Consider the following 13,500-nt stretch of genomic DNA (forward strand, 5'->3'; position numbering starts at 1 on the left):
TGCAATCCATTATCACATGTTTAACCCATGATGCACAAAGCATTTGCTTATTCTCTAAAGCTTCAGGATTTTGTGCCAGCTAATACTAATCTCAGCAAATCTCTCAAGCATTTATTTTAGAATTGGTACTTTTACATGCTTTTCATGTTCATTTCTCTTCATGCTTTTTCTCTTCCCTCTGAGCTGTTTAGTGGTTTTGACAAAGGCCATTAAACTCAGCTCATCAGGCAGGAGAGAACCCGGAACCTATTGTGATTATGTGGCTCAGTCGTCATGGGGTGCAGCCATAGCTTTGAAGCCTCTTAAGTTTGTTAACAGAGCACAGTGGCAGTCCAGTCCAGGGATCTAGGCAATTAATGAATTTAGACAGCTAGGTTTTAATACTGGACCTACAGTTGTGTACATACATAACTTGCATGGCTTTGCTTGCTCCTTTGATGTCTGCATATTTCCTCTAGTTTAGGGATGTTGTGGTTCAAAGTTGTACCATAAATCTTTTATTGCTTTCTGTATCAGCTGGGTGATGCAGTTCTGTTTCCACCGTCTTCCATTGTAGAAAAGTAGTTCTGGCAGGGGAACTGCAGCTTGTTCAACGGGATCAGGAGTTACTCCATATCACTCTTGTTCTGTGGGTACTGTTTCTTGTGCGTGATTTACCGTATGGTCTGAAAAAAATCCCTCCACTTTCTTGTGCACAGGATTCCTACACATAAAAGGCAAACACCAAGCTATATTTTAGGCTTCTTTGGCAATTGTCCCATAGAACATACCATTGTTTCTTAAAGCTACTACCTTAGGCAAAAGAGGTCAAACTAATTTTGCTTTTAAATCTGGGCTTTGTACTAGAATCTGATATTCACCTCAAAGCTGTCACTTAGTTTTAGTTATTTAAAATAAGATACATGCAGGCCACACACATGTGTTCTCTCTCATATTATTTACCTGTATCATGTATTGTATGCATTTATATATACAAATGTATCTAGTCACAATGATAATTTCATCAGCTTTGCTAAGATAAAGCTGTGTCAAACATCAGTATGCAGAAGCTTCAGCGGGTAGATGAGTTAGTCTGTACAGAAAAAAACAACCAATGGTCTGGACAGCACTAACAAAACATGTAGATGGTATCATGAGCTTTTGTGGGCATAGCCCAGTTCTTCAGATGACTGGAGTGAGCTGTGCCCACGAAAGCTCATGATACCATCTATATGTTTTGTTAGTCTATAAAGTGCTACCCAGACCATTGGTTGTTTTTATCAGTATTCAGAGTAATTCTCAATTGCCTTTTAGTGTCAAGGGAAATGTCCCTGTTTGGTTTTTCCTCCCTTTTCTCTCTCCCTCCTCCCCCATTGGTTCTTTTTTCCTTCTTAAACTCGTGGCTTGCATTTATTAAGGAGTGCATTTTGGAAGCCCGCCAATGTCATACTTGATTGAGAGAGCCATGTTTCTTTTAAAATGCTTTATTTAACCTAAGTTACTGGCACTGAAAGTAAGTTTAGGTGAGCTTTGAATGAAGATCAGGTGGTGGTTTGGTATACAGATTTGTACGTCCATGCTAGGAGGCATAGAAGTGTGAACAGGTGGAAAAAGTGAAGTGAAGCTATTGCCTTGCGGGATAGTGGAATAAAAATATTTAGTCTGAGGTTGGTCCAGTGCCATTGTTTTAACTGCCAGAGGTTGTGGGTGATACATTTCTTCCTGGTGAACGTACTTCATGGGCCTGGTTGTACATTCATGTGTAGAATGACATAATTCCGTTGGCTTCAGTTGAATTACTCCTGATCTACCCTGGAATAAGTGAGACGTGAATCAGACCCATATCTTTGCATAGATAGAAAATGTTCAGGGGGATGCTAGCATAAAAGAGTTGAGCTTTGTCCTCCAAAAGGTCATGCAATGCTATTTTGTGGGAGAGGGTGAGAAGAACATGAGCCTTAGACATACTGAGGACTAAAAAAAACGTTGAGACTAAAATTGTCTGAGAATCTCAATTTCATCCTTCAGCATCTGCAAGGAATATCTGATTACTTATTTGCAATTTTGGACCTAACCAAAAACCGAATTTGGTCTAAAAATATTAATACACTGCATGGAATCTTCTAATGAAAATTTGGTGATGTGTGAGACCACTGAATGTCTGTACTGTGTGACAGGAATACCAGCCTGAATGTTGAGATTTTCTGCAATAAAGTTTTAACTCTGCAACTTTCCTTAAAACAAAAGCGCCTCAAACTTTCTACACCTTCCATGGAAGTTTAATAAAAAGCCCAGTAAGTGGGTCATTTTCAACAAACAATTAATTTAATGACTTCATTTGGGAGTTCAGTGGCACTAATTCAGAATAGGTAACTTGAAATAGGTTTTTATATTTATATGCTGAAGTTAATGTTTCCTTTATAAATTCATAGTTTTAAAGATTTAATATTTCATATTCTCCAAATCACAACAAACTGAAATTTGGTAAATAAAACTTTTAGCACGGATATATTTCAAAAAGAATATTATTGTTTTTTCAAATGTGTGTGCACGTGTGCACACACACATACACAAATACAATTCTAAGGAATTCTGAAGCCTATAAAGAAGAAGTTTAGGGGCAGTTTTGAATGAAACGCTCACCTTTGGATTTTGGCTCCACTGTTGAGATCTGCATTCCTACATACTGTATATTGAACTGCTGTTCATGTCAGTGGGCGAGCTACACAATCAGGGGGAACAGTATTAGAGCCAGACTCTACCAAGCAGATTGCAGAGAATTTTACTAGTGTATATATTGTCATGCGAGTTAGGCCAGATATTACACCTGGAAGGTCTAGCTATGTGAATAACTTAGCTGGAGTTGGTATATCTTAAGCAGAGCATGGTGTCATCTTCACAGCGGGAGGCTAGTAGGAGCAAATGCTCCGGATGGCTTCCTTTACTCCTTGTGAATTGAGGAGTAACAGTGCTGACCGTAGGCACCCTCAGTGTTTGATGTAGCAGATGTTTACTAGACACGCTAAATCGAACCCCCAGAAGATGGCAAATGGAGACATGGCCTGAGTTGTTTACAACAGTTTTAAATACAGTGTATAACAGAATTGCAATCCAGGGGTAGAGTGTGCAGCAGGGTTGTCAACCCTCCTGGATTAGCCAGGTGACTCCCGGAATCAGTGTTGCTCTCCTGGTGGCTACTGAAAGTAATCCAGGACATCTGAATATAGTATTTTAAGAAAATTACATTGTCATGTTGGGGGAAAAAATCTCCCAAAATAGCTTCAGTCAGAGTTGGCAACCCTAGAGAGTAGGGTGTTAGCTCTGAGCTATAGGCTATTGCACTATGAGTTCAAATGTGATTGGATCACAAGGGAAAATAAATATAATTATTGTAGGCCAAGTCACTGCTTTACTCTTCCTTCATCCAACTTTTCTTCATCATTCCCTTCATCAGCTCCTCCCATGCTTTCCTTGGGAACTTCTTTAATGTTGCCTTCTACAGTTTTTTTTATCAGTGTTTCACTTTCCATGTTCTCTCCTTCATTCTCCTTAGATCCTTCCTGAAAGACTGCTTTTTCTCAATTCCTTCCCACACTCATCTTCTTACATATGCATTTTAGCTCCCTAAAGAGGCAAGTAGGACATCACTACATAGGCTTAGTTTGAAACTTCAGAGGCAGGGGAGGGGGCTTTACTAAGACCAACGGGGCTGTGTAGGGGGCACACATTTCCCATTTGTCCCCACAACTGTACCCATGACCATTGTCCAAATAAACAATAATTCTAGTCAGTACCTGAGGGAATTTTCCCCCATTAATTCTACAGATCAGCATATGGACTATATTAGCTGTTATATTCTTTCCCCAGTTCAAGTACTGTATTGCTGAAGTGTGTATATATTTATGGGTGTGTACATGATGGCAGAGGAGAGGTATTATCAGGGGTTACAGACTGGGTCAGTTAAAAAAATTGCCAAGTCTCTGAGGGATGCACTTTAAGCATTTGCTTGCCAATGCTACTGCTCCCAGATCAAGATACATTGCCAAAACACATATAATTTTTCATGCCACTTCAAATATTGAAGCTAGTCCTCAGTAGCCCAGATGACAAAACATGGTGAGAAGCCCCCAAATAGAACTGCAGGGAGTATAGCAAGTGAGGTGTCAGATATGCTGAGTGTTCTGCACAGAGGAAGTTTACTTAATCCTTGGGTTTTCTTCATGATCAGGAAGTTCACCCACAGACTTTACAAATCCAGGCAAGAAAAGGATTTCAAAAAAACAGAAATAACTACTGAGGTTGAGTGGGATTCAGTGTTGTTTTGTTTTTAATGCCTACACAACCATCACTCTATCCCTGACTACTTCACCTGCATGGAGGGTTCATATTATATTAAAATATTCCATCAGAGTGGAAATAATCAATACCAGGTGATGAAATGAAGTCAATCCATGGCCATCATGCTGCCATTCAAAAAATAAAATAAAAAACAAAGGAAATTAAATACATGCAACTAGAGCATATTAAAACCATATTACAACACTACCTTAAATCCGTTAAAAGGCGGAAGCTGAAGGAAGCTCTCACAGCTCCCTTAACCAGACCTTACTGGGTAGAGTAGCCTCTGTTTATACAAATGAAAACAAAGCCTTTCATTAGCGCTGCCATGTGCATTGCTTTTGTAATTTTATTTCCCGAGTGAAACAGTACGAAATGCACAAAATGAAAGTACACTGAGCAAAGCTTGGGGGAGTGGCTGATTCAGGAGACTGATAACGGAACCCTTTCACCTTGATGGCCACAGCTACACTACAGCCAAGATTGACACACTCAGACAAGCAATTGATTTAACGGGTCCACTGAAGACATGTTAAGTTGGTCACAGAATGCTTTCCAGTTGACCCCATACTCTACTGCTGACAAGAAGAGAGTTTCTCCGATTGACTCTCTGCAGTGTAGTCCCTGTGGTAACTCAACCTAAGGTAGATCAGGTCTGGCTACATTATTCACCTAGCTGGAAATAGTATTAGACATACCCCTAGTTTTCCAATTCAACTACTGCTCAGTTTTGCCTCTATCAAAAGTTGTCATCTGATGACTGCTTGGTGCCATCAATCTTGTTCTTAGTGACTTTCTTACTTGGCCCTATGGCTTCCTAATTTATAATTCAACATGTAATTAGTGTTACAGAAGAATATGATTTTTAATTACCACCAAAAATCTTTTATTTTTCAAATCCGAGGATCCAGGATTTCTCCATGTTTCACAATTTATCAATGTGTCCGTGTACACTTTACTATGTATCGAAGGGCTGTTTACACTTGGCTTTACTGTAACAGAAGAAAGAGGGCAAATCAAAAACAGCTATCTACAATTGTCCTAATGTTGCCACCATTAGTGTGCTAATTCCTTGTAGGCAGTCTTGCAGAGGTGGGTCCTGAAGAGGGATTTGAAAAAGGAAAAAGTAGTGGTTTCAAAGTTAAGTGCAGGAATAGATCCAAGGCTGGAATCCTTGGTGGAGAAGATGGGATAGGAGCAGTGTTATTAACAGATAAGGGAAACCAGAAAAATTGCATTGACTGATTCTAGTAGGAATCCAGATCTAAATCCTCGACCACAGTTTAAACTTAAAAGACACTGTCTTTTTTCTTTCCTCCCCTTCAATTTTTTTCCTTCTTGCTCCCTCCCCCCCCCCCCCTTATTTATTCTTGGATCTGGACTTCCAACACTCTGGTCATCTGAAGAAGTGGGTTGTGCCCACAAAAGCCAATGATACCATCTACATGTTTTGTTAGTCTTTAAAGTGCTACTAGACTTTTTGTTGTTTTTGAAGAATTTCCTGGTACAGACTTACTCAGCTACCCCTCTGAAGCTTTTAGACCACAGTTTAGTTTGCCATCTTCCTTTTGCCATCTGTTTAACAGACATCACCATAGTAGCATGTGTTTTCTGGCTCTGAGTAGCAGGCGATACAACCTTTTTCTAATAATTAACATACACTTAATATCGCTGATCCAATTCCTTCCGTCTTCTAAGAAACAGCTGTAATCCAGGGAAGAATTCCCAATGTTGCAATAACTCCACTGTTTCTCTGTGACCTTGAAGCACTTTTCTTCCCTTTCTTTTCCTCAGTTATTGCAAATAAGATTTGTACCAAATCTGTATACTGCAGCACGGTATTTATAGCATTTGTCTATCAGTACTCACTTGGGCACTCATTGAGATTAATAGAAATTTTGTCTGAGAAAGGACTCAAGATCTGACTCTCTGAAAACAGCAATCACTGCCTTGTGAGGGTCAAAGTTTCACATCTTGAATTTTTGTTTGTCTTTTATGATAAGGTCAAAGCTGAGTTTGACCTCCTAAAACTTAAATGCTAAACCAAAACCAGAATGCTGTAGCTTTACTACCATCTAACATTATGTCCCTAAATCCAGTCCTCACAGCAGGCATTCTTCCTTTCCAGCATTTGCACTCGATTTGTGTGCAGGCTGGCCATATGGTGCATGTAATTATTTTTTTTATAATGCTGTTATTGCTCTCTAGTTGCCCAGTAAACCCAGCACAATTTCAGTAAACTGTATACATCAGGGCAGAAATCATAGACTTGACTGTTTTTCTGCACCTTTATGCAGTGGTAGGTGCAAAGAAAAAAAGGTTCCATTTGATTTATGGAAACTGTATAAAGTTTATAGAGTCTCTACAACCCTCACAAATGAAGAAGGCTCCTGGAGAGGGGAGGCTGCCCCCGAACTGGGAGGTCCACAAAACTAGAGGAGAAAAACACTCAAGGCACATGTCAATAAATACCTGAGTGGAACTTTCCCCCATTAATTCTACAGTCAGCATATGGACTGCATTAGCTGTTAAATTCTTTTTCCCAATCCAATTGCTGTTATGCTGTAGTACTGGAATATCACATAGGCAATTAGTGTCTCTCTCTCAGGGTCACTGTTCTTCCTCATAGCCTCCTAGCAGTTCTGTGCCCAGTGATTATTCTCTGTAGAAATTGTGTCCTGAATTTTCATATGGTTGTGCTAAACCCATGAGTATGCCTGTGTAACTCATCTAATATGTATGTTGGCTTTGGGTTTGCTGCGCACACACCTACATGCATATGTGCAACCCAGACTTGCATGCATCACAGGATTTATATAGCTAAATTAGGTGTATGCCATCCTGTACTCTCACTTTTTGCAGATACCCATTTGTAACTTTCAGCCTGCTGAATATCTTTTATATACATGAGGAATGGGGATGCACAAACTGAGTAGAAACTGACCTAAATTAAACCTCTTCTGAGTAAGAAAATGTTAACTTCCTTTCTCCTATCTCTTCCCATTCCTGACTTTTCTATGCTTCTGGACTACCTGGTTTCATATGGAGCAGAAATTTCAGAACACTGTTCTGACTGTATTTTCTTCCTAACTACAGTGGGAAAATCACTAGTCTCCTGATGTCTCTTTCCCTTTTTTAAACCAAAACAATATGCATTCCTCACTGTGTAGGAGAGACCGCATGTCCTGTGTAGACTCATTTTCCTGACCATATATAATGCCATTTCTGGTGCTTGGCTGGCTGTCAAAAGGCAGGAGGTGCTAGAAGGATGTGCTATTGTTCATATTTTACTGCAAAGGCAATCAGTTATTTTTTGTCAAGATCTAAATTTCTTCATCAATGTACTGTGAAGGTTCAGAGAAAATTAAAAAAAACCCACACTAATAATAATAAGTAAATAAAAAGATGTTGCATTGTGTTCGAAAGCATCTGGCAGTCCAGATATGGCCCATGGTCTGCCTACTGATTACCCCTGCTTTACTGTATAATGCAGGGGAGGGCAATAATTTTTTGCCGGGGGCCACTTTGTAAATTTTTGAAGTGGCCCCAGGCCACACAGGAAGGGGCAGGGCTAAGATACTTCTGGGTTCCCCACCCCCAGACAGTGATTAGTCTGGAAGTGAGGGAGTGCCTTTGCCCCTCCTCCCCCCACATTCCACCCAGGTGCCCATGCCCTTGGCATGAGAGGAGACTTCCCATGCTCCCCTGCTCCTAGGCCAAATAGGACCTGTGGGCAGCAGAGTACGCGAAGCCTCCTCAGCTCTTCCCCCGTCCTGCGAGCGGCGCATGGCTCTTCAAAGGGCCACTTGCTCCTGGCAGGGTGGGAGGAAGCTTTGCGCGTCCCCAGGCCCTAATTGGCCTGGGGGCAGAGCAGCAGCAGGGCCTCTGCGGGCCAAATCCACCTGCTTGGTGGGCCGGATTCAGCCCGCGGAAGCCCTTTTGCCCACTCCTGGTGTAGTGAGACCTGCAGGTTATAAATTATACTCTATATTGATATTCTAAAGCCGTCAATTTGATCTTGCAGTTTCACATGGAAAGAGCTGTTTTAAATCTGTGCACATATTTTCTGAAATATTGTTGGGGATAAAAGCCAATAGCAATAATTAGTTTGGCATTTTTTGTGATTTCTAAAGCACTAAAAGGGTAATGCATTTCTTGTATTGAGTCCTACATAAAATCAGATTTTACAGAAGTAAGATGATTTAAAAGGCTTGAATGGCTAACTGTGACAGATATAATTCACAATGAAAAATCTATTCTTATATATACAAAAATTTGTATCATTAGAGATTGCTGACCCTTGAATTAAAATGATCAGAAAGCACAAGATTAAAATGTGATTTATGGAAGCTACTGCTTAACCCGTAATTAAGCTGACGAATAAAAACAATTCAGACTTCTATAGGACATGATTACCTAGGAAGTAGATTATCTATTTTCTTATTGCTAAAGAAATAAAAAATGATTTAAATATATTTGTGATATGCTCTTCACATAAGTTGAAGCATGACATATAACTTGTTTAATATGGTATTTTGCTAACTAGTTGTCAAATTTTTTAAATTAAGTGAAAGCTGAGAACTATTTTGAGAATAACTTGAAATGAAAATATTTTCTCTTTAATTTCTTTCAGTTAAATGAAATGTAAGCATTACTTGTTATAATAATGGGCAAATACTTTTGCCTGATTTCTATGACTATTTTATGTTCAATGTGGGAATGTACCATTTGTTGAGTCCTTTTACATTAGGTTGTAAACTCTTTGTGGCAAAGACTGTCTTCCTAAATACTTATTCAGCGCCTAGCATGATGAGACACTATTCCTAATTGGGTGCTATCACAATACAAAAAATAATTAATTATTTGAGGGAAGTTGGCTTTTTGATGCAAAATACAATAGCTCAGAGATTAGGAAGATGAAAGTCTTTTCCAATGGTATGAACTAAGATGGGAACATTTCCATAAAAGATGTGTAAATCAAACTTTTTATGAGACTCATACCATAACCTATCATGGGGACTAACCTTGTATCCCCATCCGTTGTCTTTTGTTTTATACTTAAGTAATAAGTTCCTGGGGGGCTCTGACTCCTAAGTGTTTCTACTACTACTACTAATACTAATTTTTTGGCCAAATCCACAGGTGATGTAAATGAGGTGAAGACAGTGGTGCTATGCTGAGAATCTGGCCCTGAGAATCCTGCTAAATTTAGCCACTAACATTTGCTTTTATCCTTATGGAAATAGATTTAGTTCATATTGTTAATTTAGATTTTAAATATTTACAGTTAATAAAATCTGGACAACTTAAGTCTAGTATTTTTAGAAATGAAAAACACTTGCTAGGTAATCAAGAACATATTTCAGTGAAAATGCAGGATTTAGTATCCCAATATCAGATAATAAACTCATAGTACAGTAGATCTGAGCCAAAAGCCTGTCTCTAAAGCATCTTGAAAGGAGTTAAGGCTTCATTCTAATTTTTTCATTCACCCAAACGAAAATCTCATCTGTTCATCACAGCTGCATGTATATTTTATTTTTAAATCAATTTAGTCATGAATGAGGTAGCAATGACTAGTCTTTCACTTAACCCCAGGCATGGAAACTTAAAATGGAGAGAAACTGTAACATTCCCATTTTGGAACCATGTCCACAACTCCCACTCATCACTCATAGAAAACCTGGAGACAGCCTATGTTCACTGCACCCCTTTTAGGCTAATATTGTACTTCCAGCAGCAGGCAAACATCTCATTATGGCAATAATAGAAAAGTGCATCATCCTAATAAGCCGTAGTGGTTTTCATCCATATATTTATCCTTACACTTTTTATTGATGAGGATAGGCTTAGCGCTATTATTTTCACATTGGGCATGCAAACTAGGGTTGTAATAGCATAGTCGATTAACCGATAAGCAAAAGCTTAGATGTTAATACCATATACTACATGCATTCCTTCTCCCCCTCTCCTGCCTGTATATTTTTTAGCAGGCTGGCCAGCAGCCTGGCTCTGTCCTGGCTTGCGATGGGCCCGGGACCTACCTGGCTGCGGCTCTCGATGTATTGTGTATTAGGAAGTGGGCGGGCAAGCAGCCCAGCTCAGTCTTGACTCATGCTGGGTTCAGGACCTACCACCATTTAAGCTCTGCATTTAAAGTGTATTAAGAGCCAACCAGGCGGGTGGGCAGCCCAGCATACTTCTGGCTTGTGTCAGGTCTGGAAGCTCAGATCCTTCCCATGACAAGGGCTGCTGTCACCCCTTGCTGCTGCCTCTTTCTTAGAAGCAGCAGCGCAGGGTGACAGACATCTGGTCCGCAAGGGGAACTGGTTTTTAAAATGGCTCCCCTCGCGGACCAGCTCCCACCTGGCACCCGTGCTGCTGCCTCTGATATACTGGCTGCCAGCCCTGCCCCTGGTGACTATAGACTAGTTGACTAACCGATAAAATTTCATGAGTTTACTTGACTGTTCAATTAACCGATATTTAACATCCCTAATGCAAACACCTTGAAGCCTGTGCCCTCCGAGAATATTAGGGATCTGATAATCTTACAAGTTGATCTGTGTGAGCTGATCTGTGCTTGTGCAGAGCTCTATGAACTGAATGGAGCTCTGTGCACACACGGGGGTTATCTTTATGAATCAGCTGCTGGAAGCTGGGTCTTTGTGTTTTTGCACCCATATACTTAAAAATATTGGCATAAATAGTTTGCCCAGGGTCATATTCTGAGACCATGAGTTTCATGCTGAGTGGTAAGAAGGGTAGCTTTCTGTCTCAGATGGCAGTGTATTCAGAGCGGATGGCCCCTAACGACAGTGAAATGATGCTATTTTTAGCATGGTTATTGGATCAGAACTGGTACAGGTATGCTTCCTTGACCTGAGAAATTACTCCCCTAGCTCAAAGTGTAAACATACCCCATGTCAGAGCCAGGAATCCAAAATCTCCTGATTCAAAATACTGTGTGTGTTCTACTAGCCATACAACTTCTTTATTATATGTGCATTGATTATTTTTTAAATATATTAGAAACTGCTGTGAATTTTTCTTCTGAGAAATAAACCACCTACTTGCTTCTTTGTAGTGGAGAGGGAAAATGTGCAGAAGAGAACATTTACCAGGTGGATAAATCTACATTTGGAGAAGGTAAGGCTAACAAATACTCTTGTCCATTGTAAAAAAATAAAAACTGTTCATACATCTTCCATAATTATCTCTATGCTAAGATATATACACATACCTATGTGCTGAAAATATAACTTCTCCTTTACCCAGGCATATTTCTTGATTTCATGTGCTTTCTGGTGTTATTGATATATAATGTTATTGTAAAGACACTTAGGATACAGTGCCTCTATAAAATATAGGCCTGATCCTTCTACATTCCTTTTTGCTGGACTGGCACCTTAGATTATATTGTACTAGAGCCCTGAAAAGAATGATTCTACAGCAAAGAAAATGGTTGTCAACAAAAGTTAAAACTGAAATTACATATCTGTGATGCAGGAAGAAAGTGGAAACTGTCTGTATGCTGGTATCTGAGAACAACACAATGAGGAAAGAGTTTTTAGAATATCAGATTCAAGACTTGGAAAATTCAGGATTATTCTGATTTTGAAAGAAAATAAATAGTGACATTGAAATATTTCTTTATTTTGTGGGGAAGATTGAGGGCATGTTCCTGTGTGGGGGAAGGCACTTGATTCATTGGCTGCCTGAATTTATTTGTTACATGTGTATGATTTTTTAATGCTGCAGGGTGGTCATTAGGTGATTAAAAGTAATTAATAGTGTTAGGAAACACAGAAATATCTGTGTGAAAGATGTTTATTGTCTTTTTAAATCTAAAGAAAAAAAAGAGAAATGGTTTAAACAGAGAAATAAATGTGTGTGGTATGGTGGCTCTAGGCATCACATTGGGAAGTACATTACAGGAATCTGACAGGGTCCTTTTCAAATTGGATTAGCAAATCAGGGTTCTAAATGTCAGGTTTAATATACATGTGTTCCTTGGAACATGGCTCAATCCTTCATCTCAGGTGGTTAATTTAAGTTCCTTGCATTTTACTGTCTGTGGGTTGGTAAGTTGAGACCTTAAAAATGAGGTATTTTCTGCGCTTTGTTGATATTAAACACCCTGTGGTATTTTTCATAATTAGCACTGTGTTTCAAGCTTTTCTGTGTCTCTCTCCTTTCTTCCCACACTGCATTTTGGATTTGACTCTGCAACTCCCACTCACACTGAATAGCACTTTTTGAGTAGTCCCACTGAGTCAGGCTACTCTCATGAGTAAGTGCTACTCATTGTAGGAGGATTGCAGAAAACAATTTATTATTACTGATGTGGCAATTGCATGCTCAGGACAGCACAGAACACACAACTAAGGCCGCATCTTGCCACATTGGAAATCAATCTTCTGGCACTCGATTTAGCGGGTCTTTAAGTTGAATGCTGAGGGCATTCTCTGTGAAAACAGTGCCAACCTCGTCTCAAAGTAAGCCGACTCCCACTATGTATTTTACATTGCTGGAGTTGCATACCTTAACCCAACCTTCCAGGTCTAGTGTAGACCTAGCCTGAGTCTTTGTCCTGAAGAGTCTGATGTCTGAGGAAATTCATCTTACTTCCTTTGCAATCAATGGCAGGCTTGTGCTGGAGGGTGCTGTATTTTTGTGCCATTTTGGTCCAGCTGCCACAGCTCCTGATAGAGGTGGATGGCTGCATTTCAGAGGTGGTGTAGGTATGTGATTTATAAAGAGCTTTCATATAAGTCACTAAAGTTGTGTCTACACAGAAGTCTTACCTCGAAATAAGCTACTCAATTTGTGCTACTCAAATAAAGCACTATTCTGACAAGTTCCTTAACCCTCATGGAACGAGTGTTACAGGGACACCAGAATAGTGCATCCGTTATTTTGAAATAATGGGTGTATTTAAAGACGTGGAATTGCTATTTTGGGATACTTCCAATATCCCGAAATAGCACAACTAACTATACATAGCCTAAATATATTATTTCATAAGAATTTTTCAGTGAATTGTTACTAAAGAAATGAAAGGATCTTTTAAAATCTCCTGGGAAATACAGAATAGGATTAGTAGTGATGTTTTGACTGTGAAATCTTTGGGAACAATCTCCATTATAAAGAGAAAATGTGTAATTCCTTTGTGAATTAGAC

The 13,500-nt window shown here is 39.5% G+C and overlaps 1 protein-coding gene across 2 annotated transcripts in view; it reads left to right on the plus strand.

Annotated features, from left to right (window-relative positions):
* The window catches only part of CLMN (calmin), a 122,127-nt gene that overhangs the window by 67,158 nt on the left and 41,469 nt on the right, over nucleotides 1–13,500 (plus strand). For both annotated transcript variants that reach the window (XM_006133696.3, XM_075926637.2), the window contains exon 2: nucleotides 11,405–11,466. In XM_006133696.3, the coding sequence (XP_006133758.3) occupies nucleotides 11,405–11,466 (62 nt within the window). The remainder of the gene's footprint in view (nucleotides 1–11,404; nucleotides 11,467–13,500) is intronic.

Source organism: Pelodiscus sinensis, chromosome 5, assembly GCF_052426305.1.
Source record: "Pelodiscus sinensis isolate ZL-2025 chromosome 5, ASM5242630v1, whole genome shotgun sequence".
Lineage (NCBI taxonomy): Eukaryota > Metazoa > Chordata > Testudines > Trionychidae > Pelodiscus > Pelodiscus sinensis.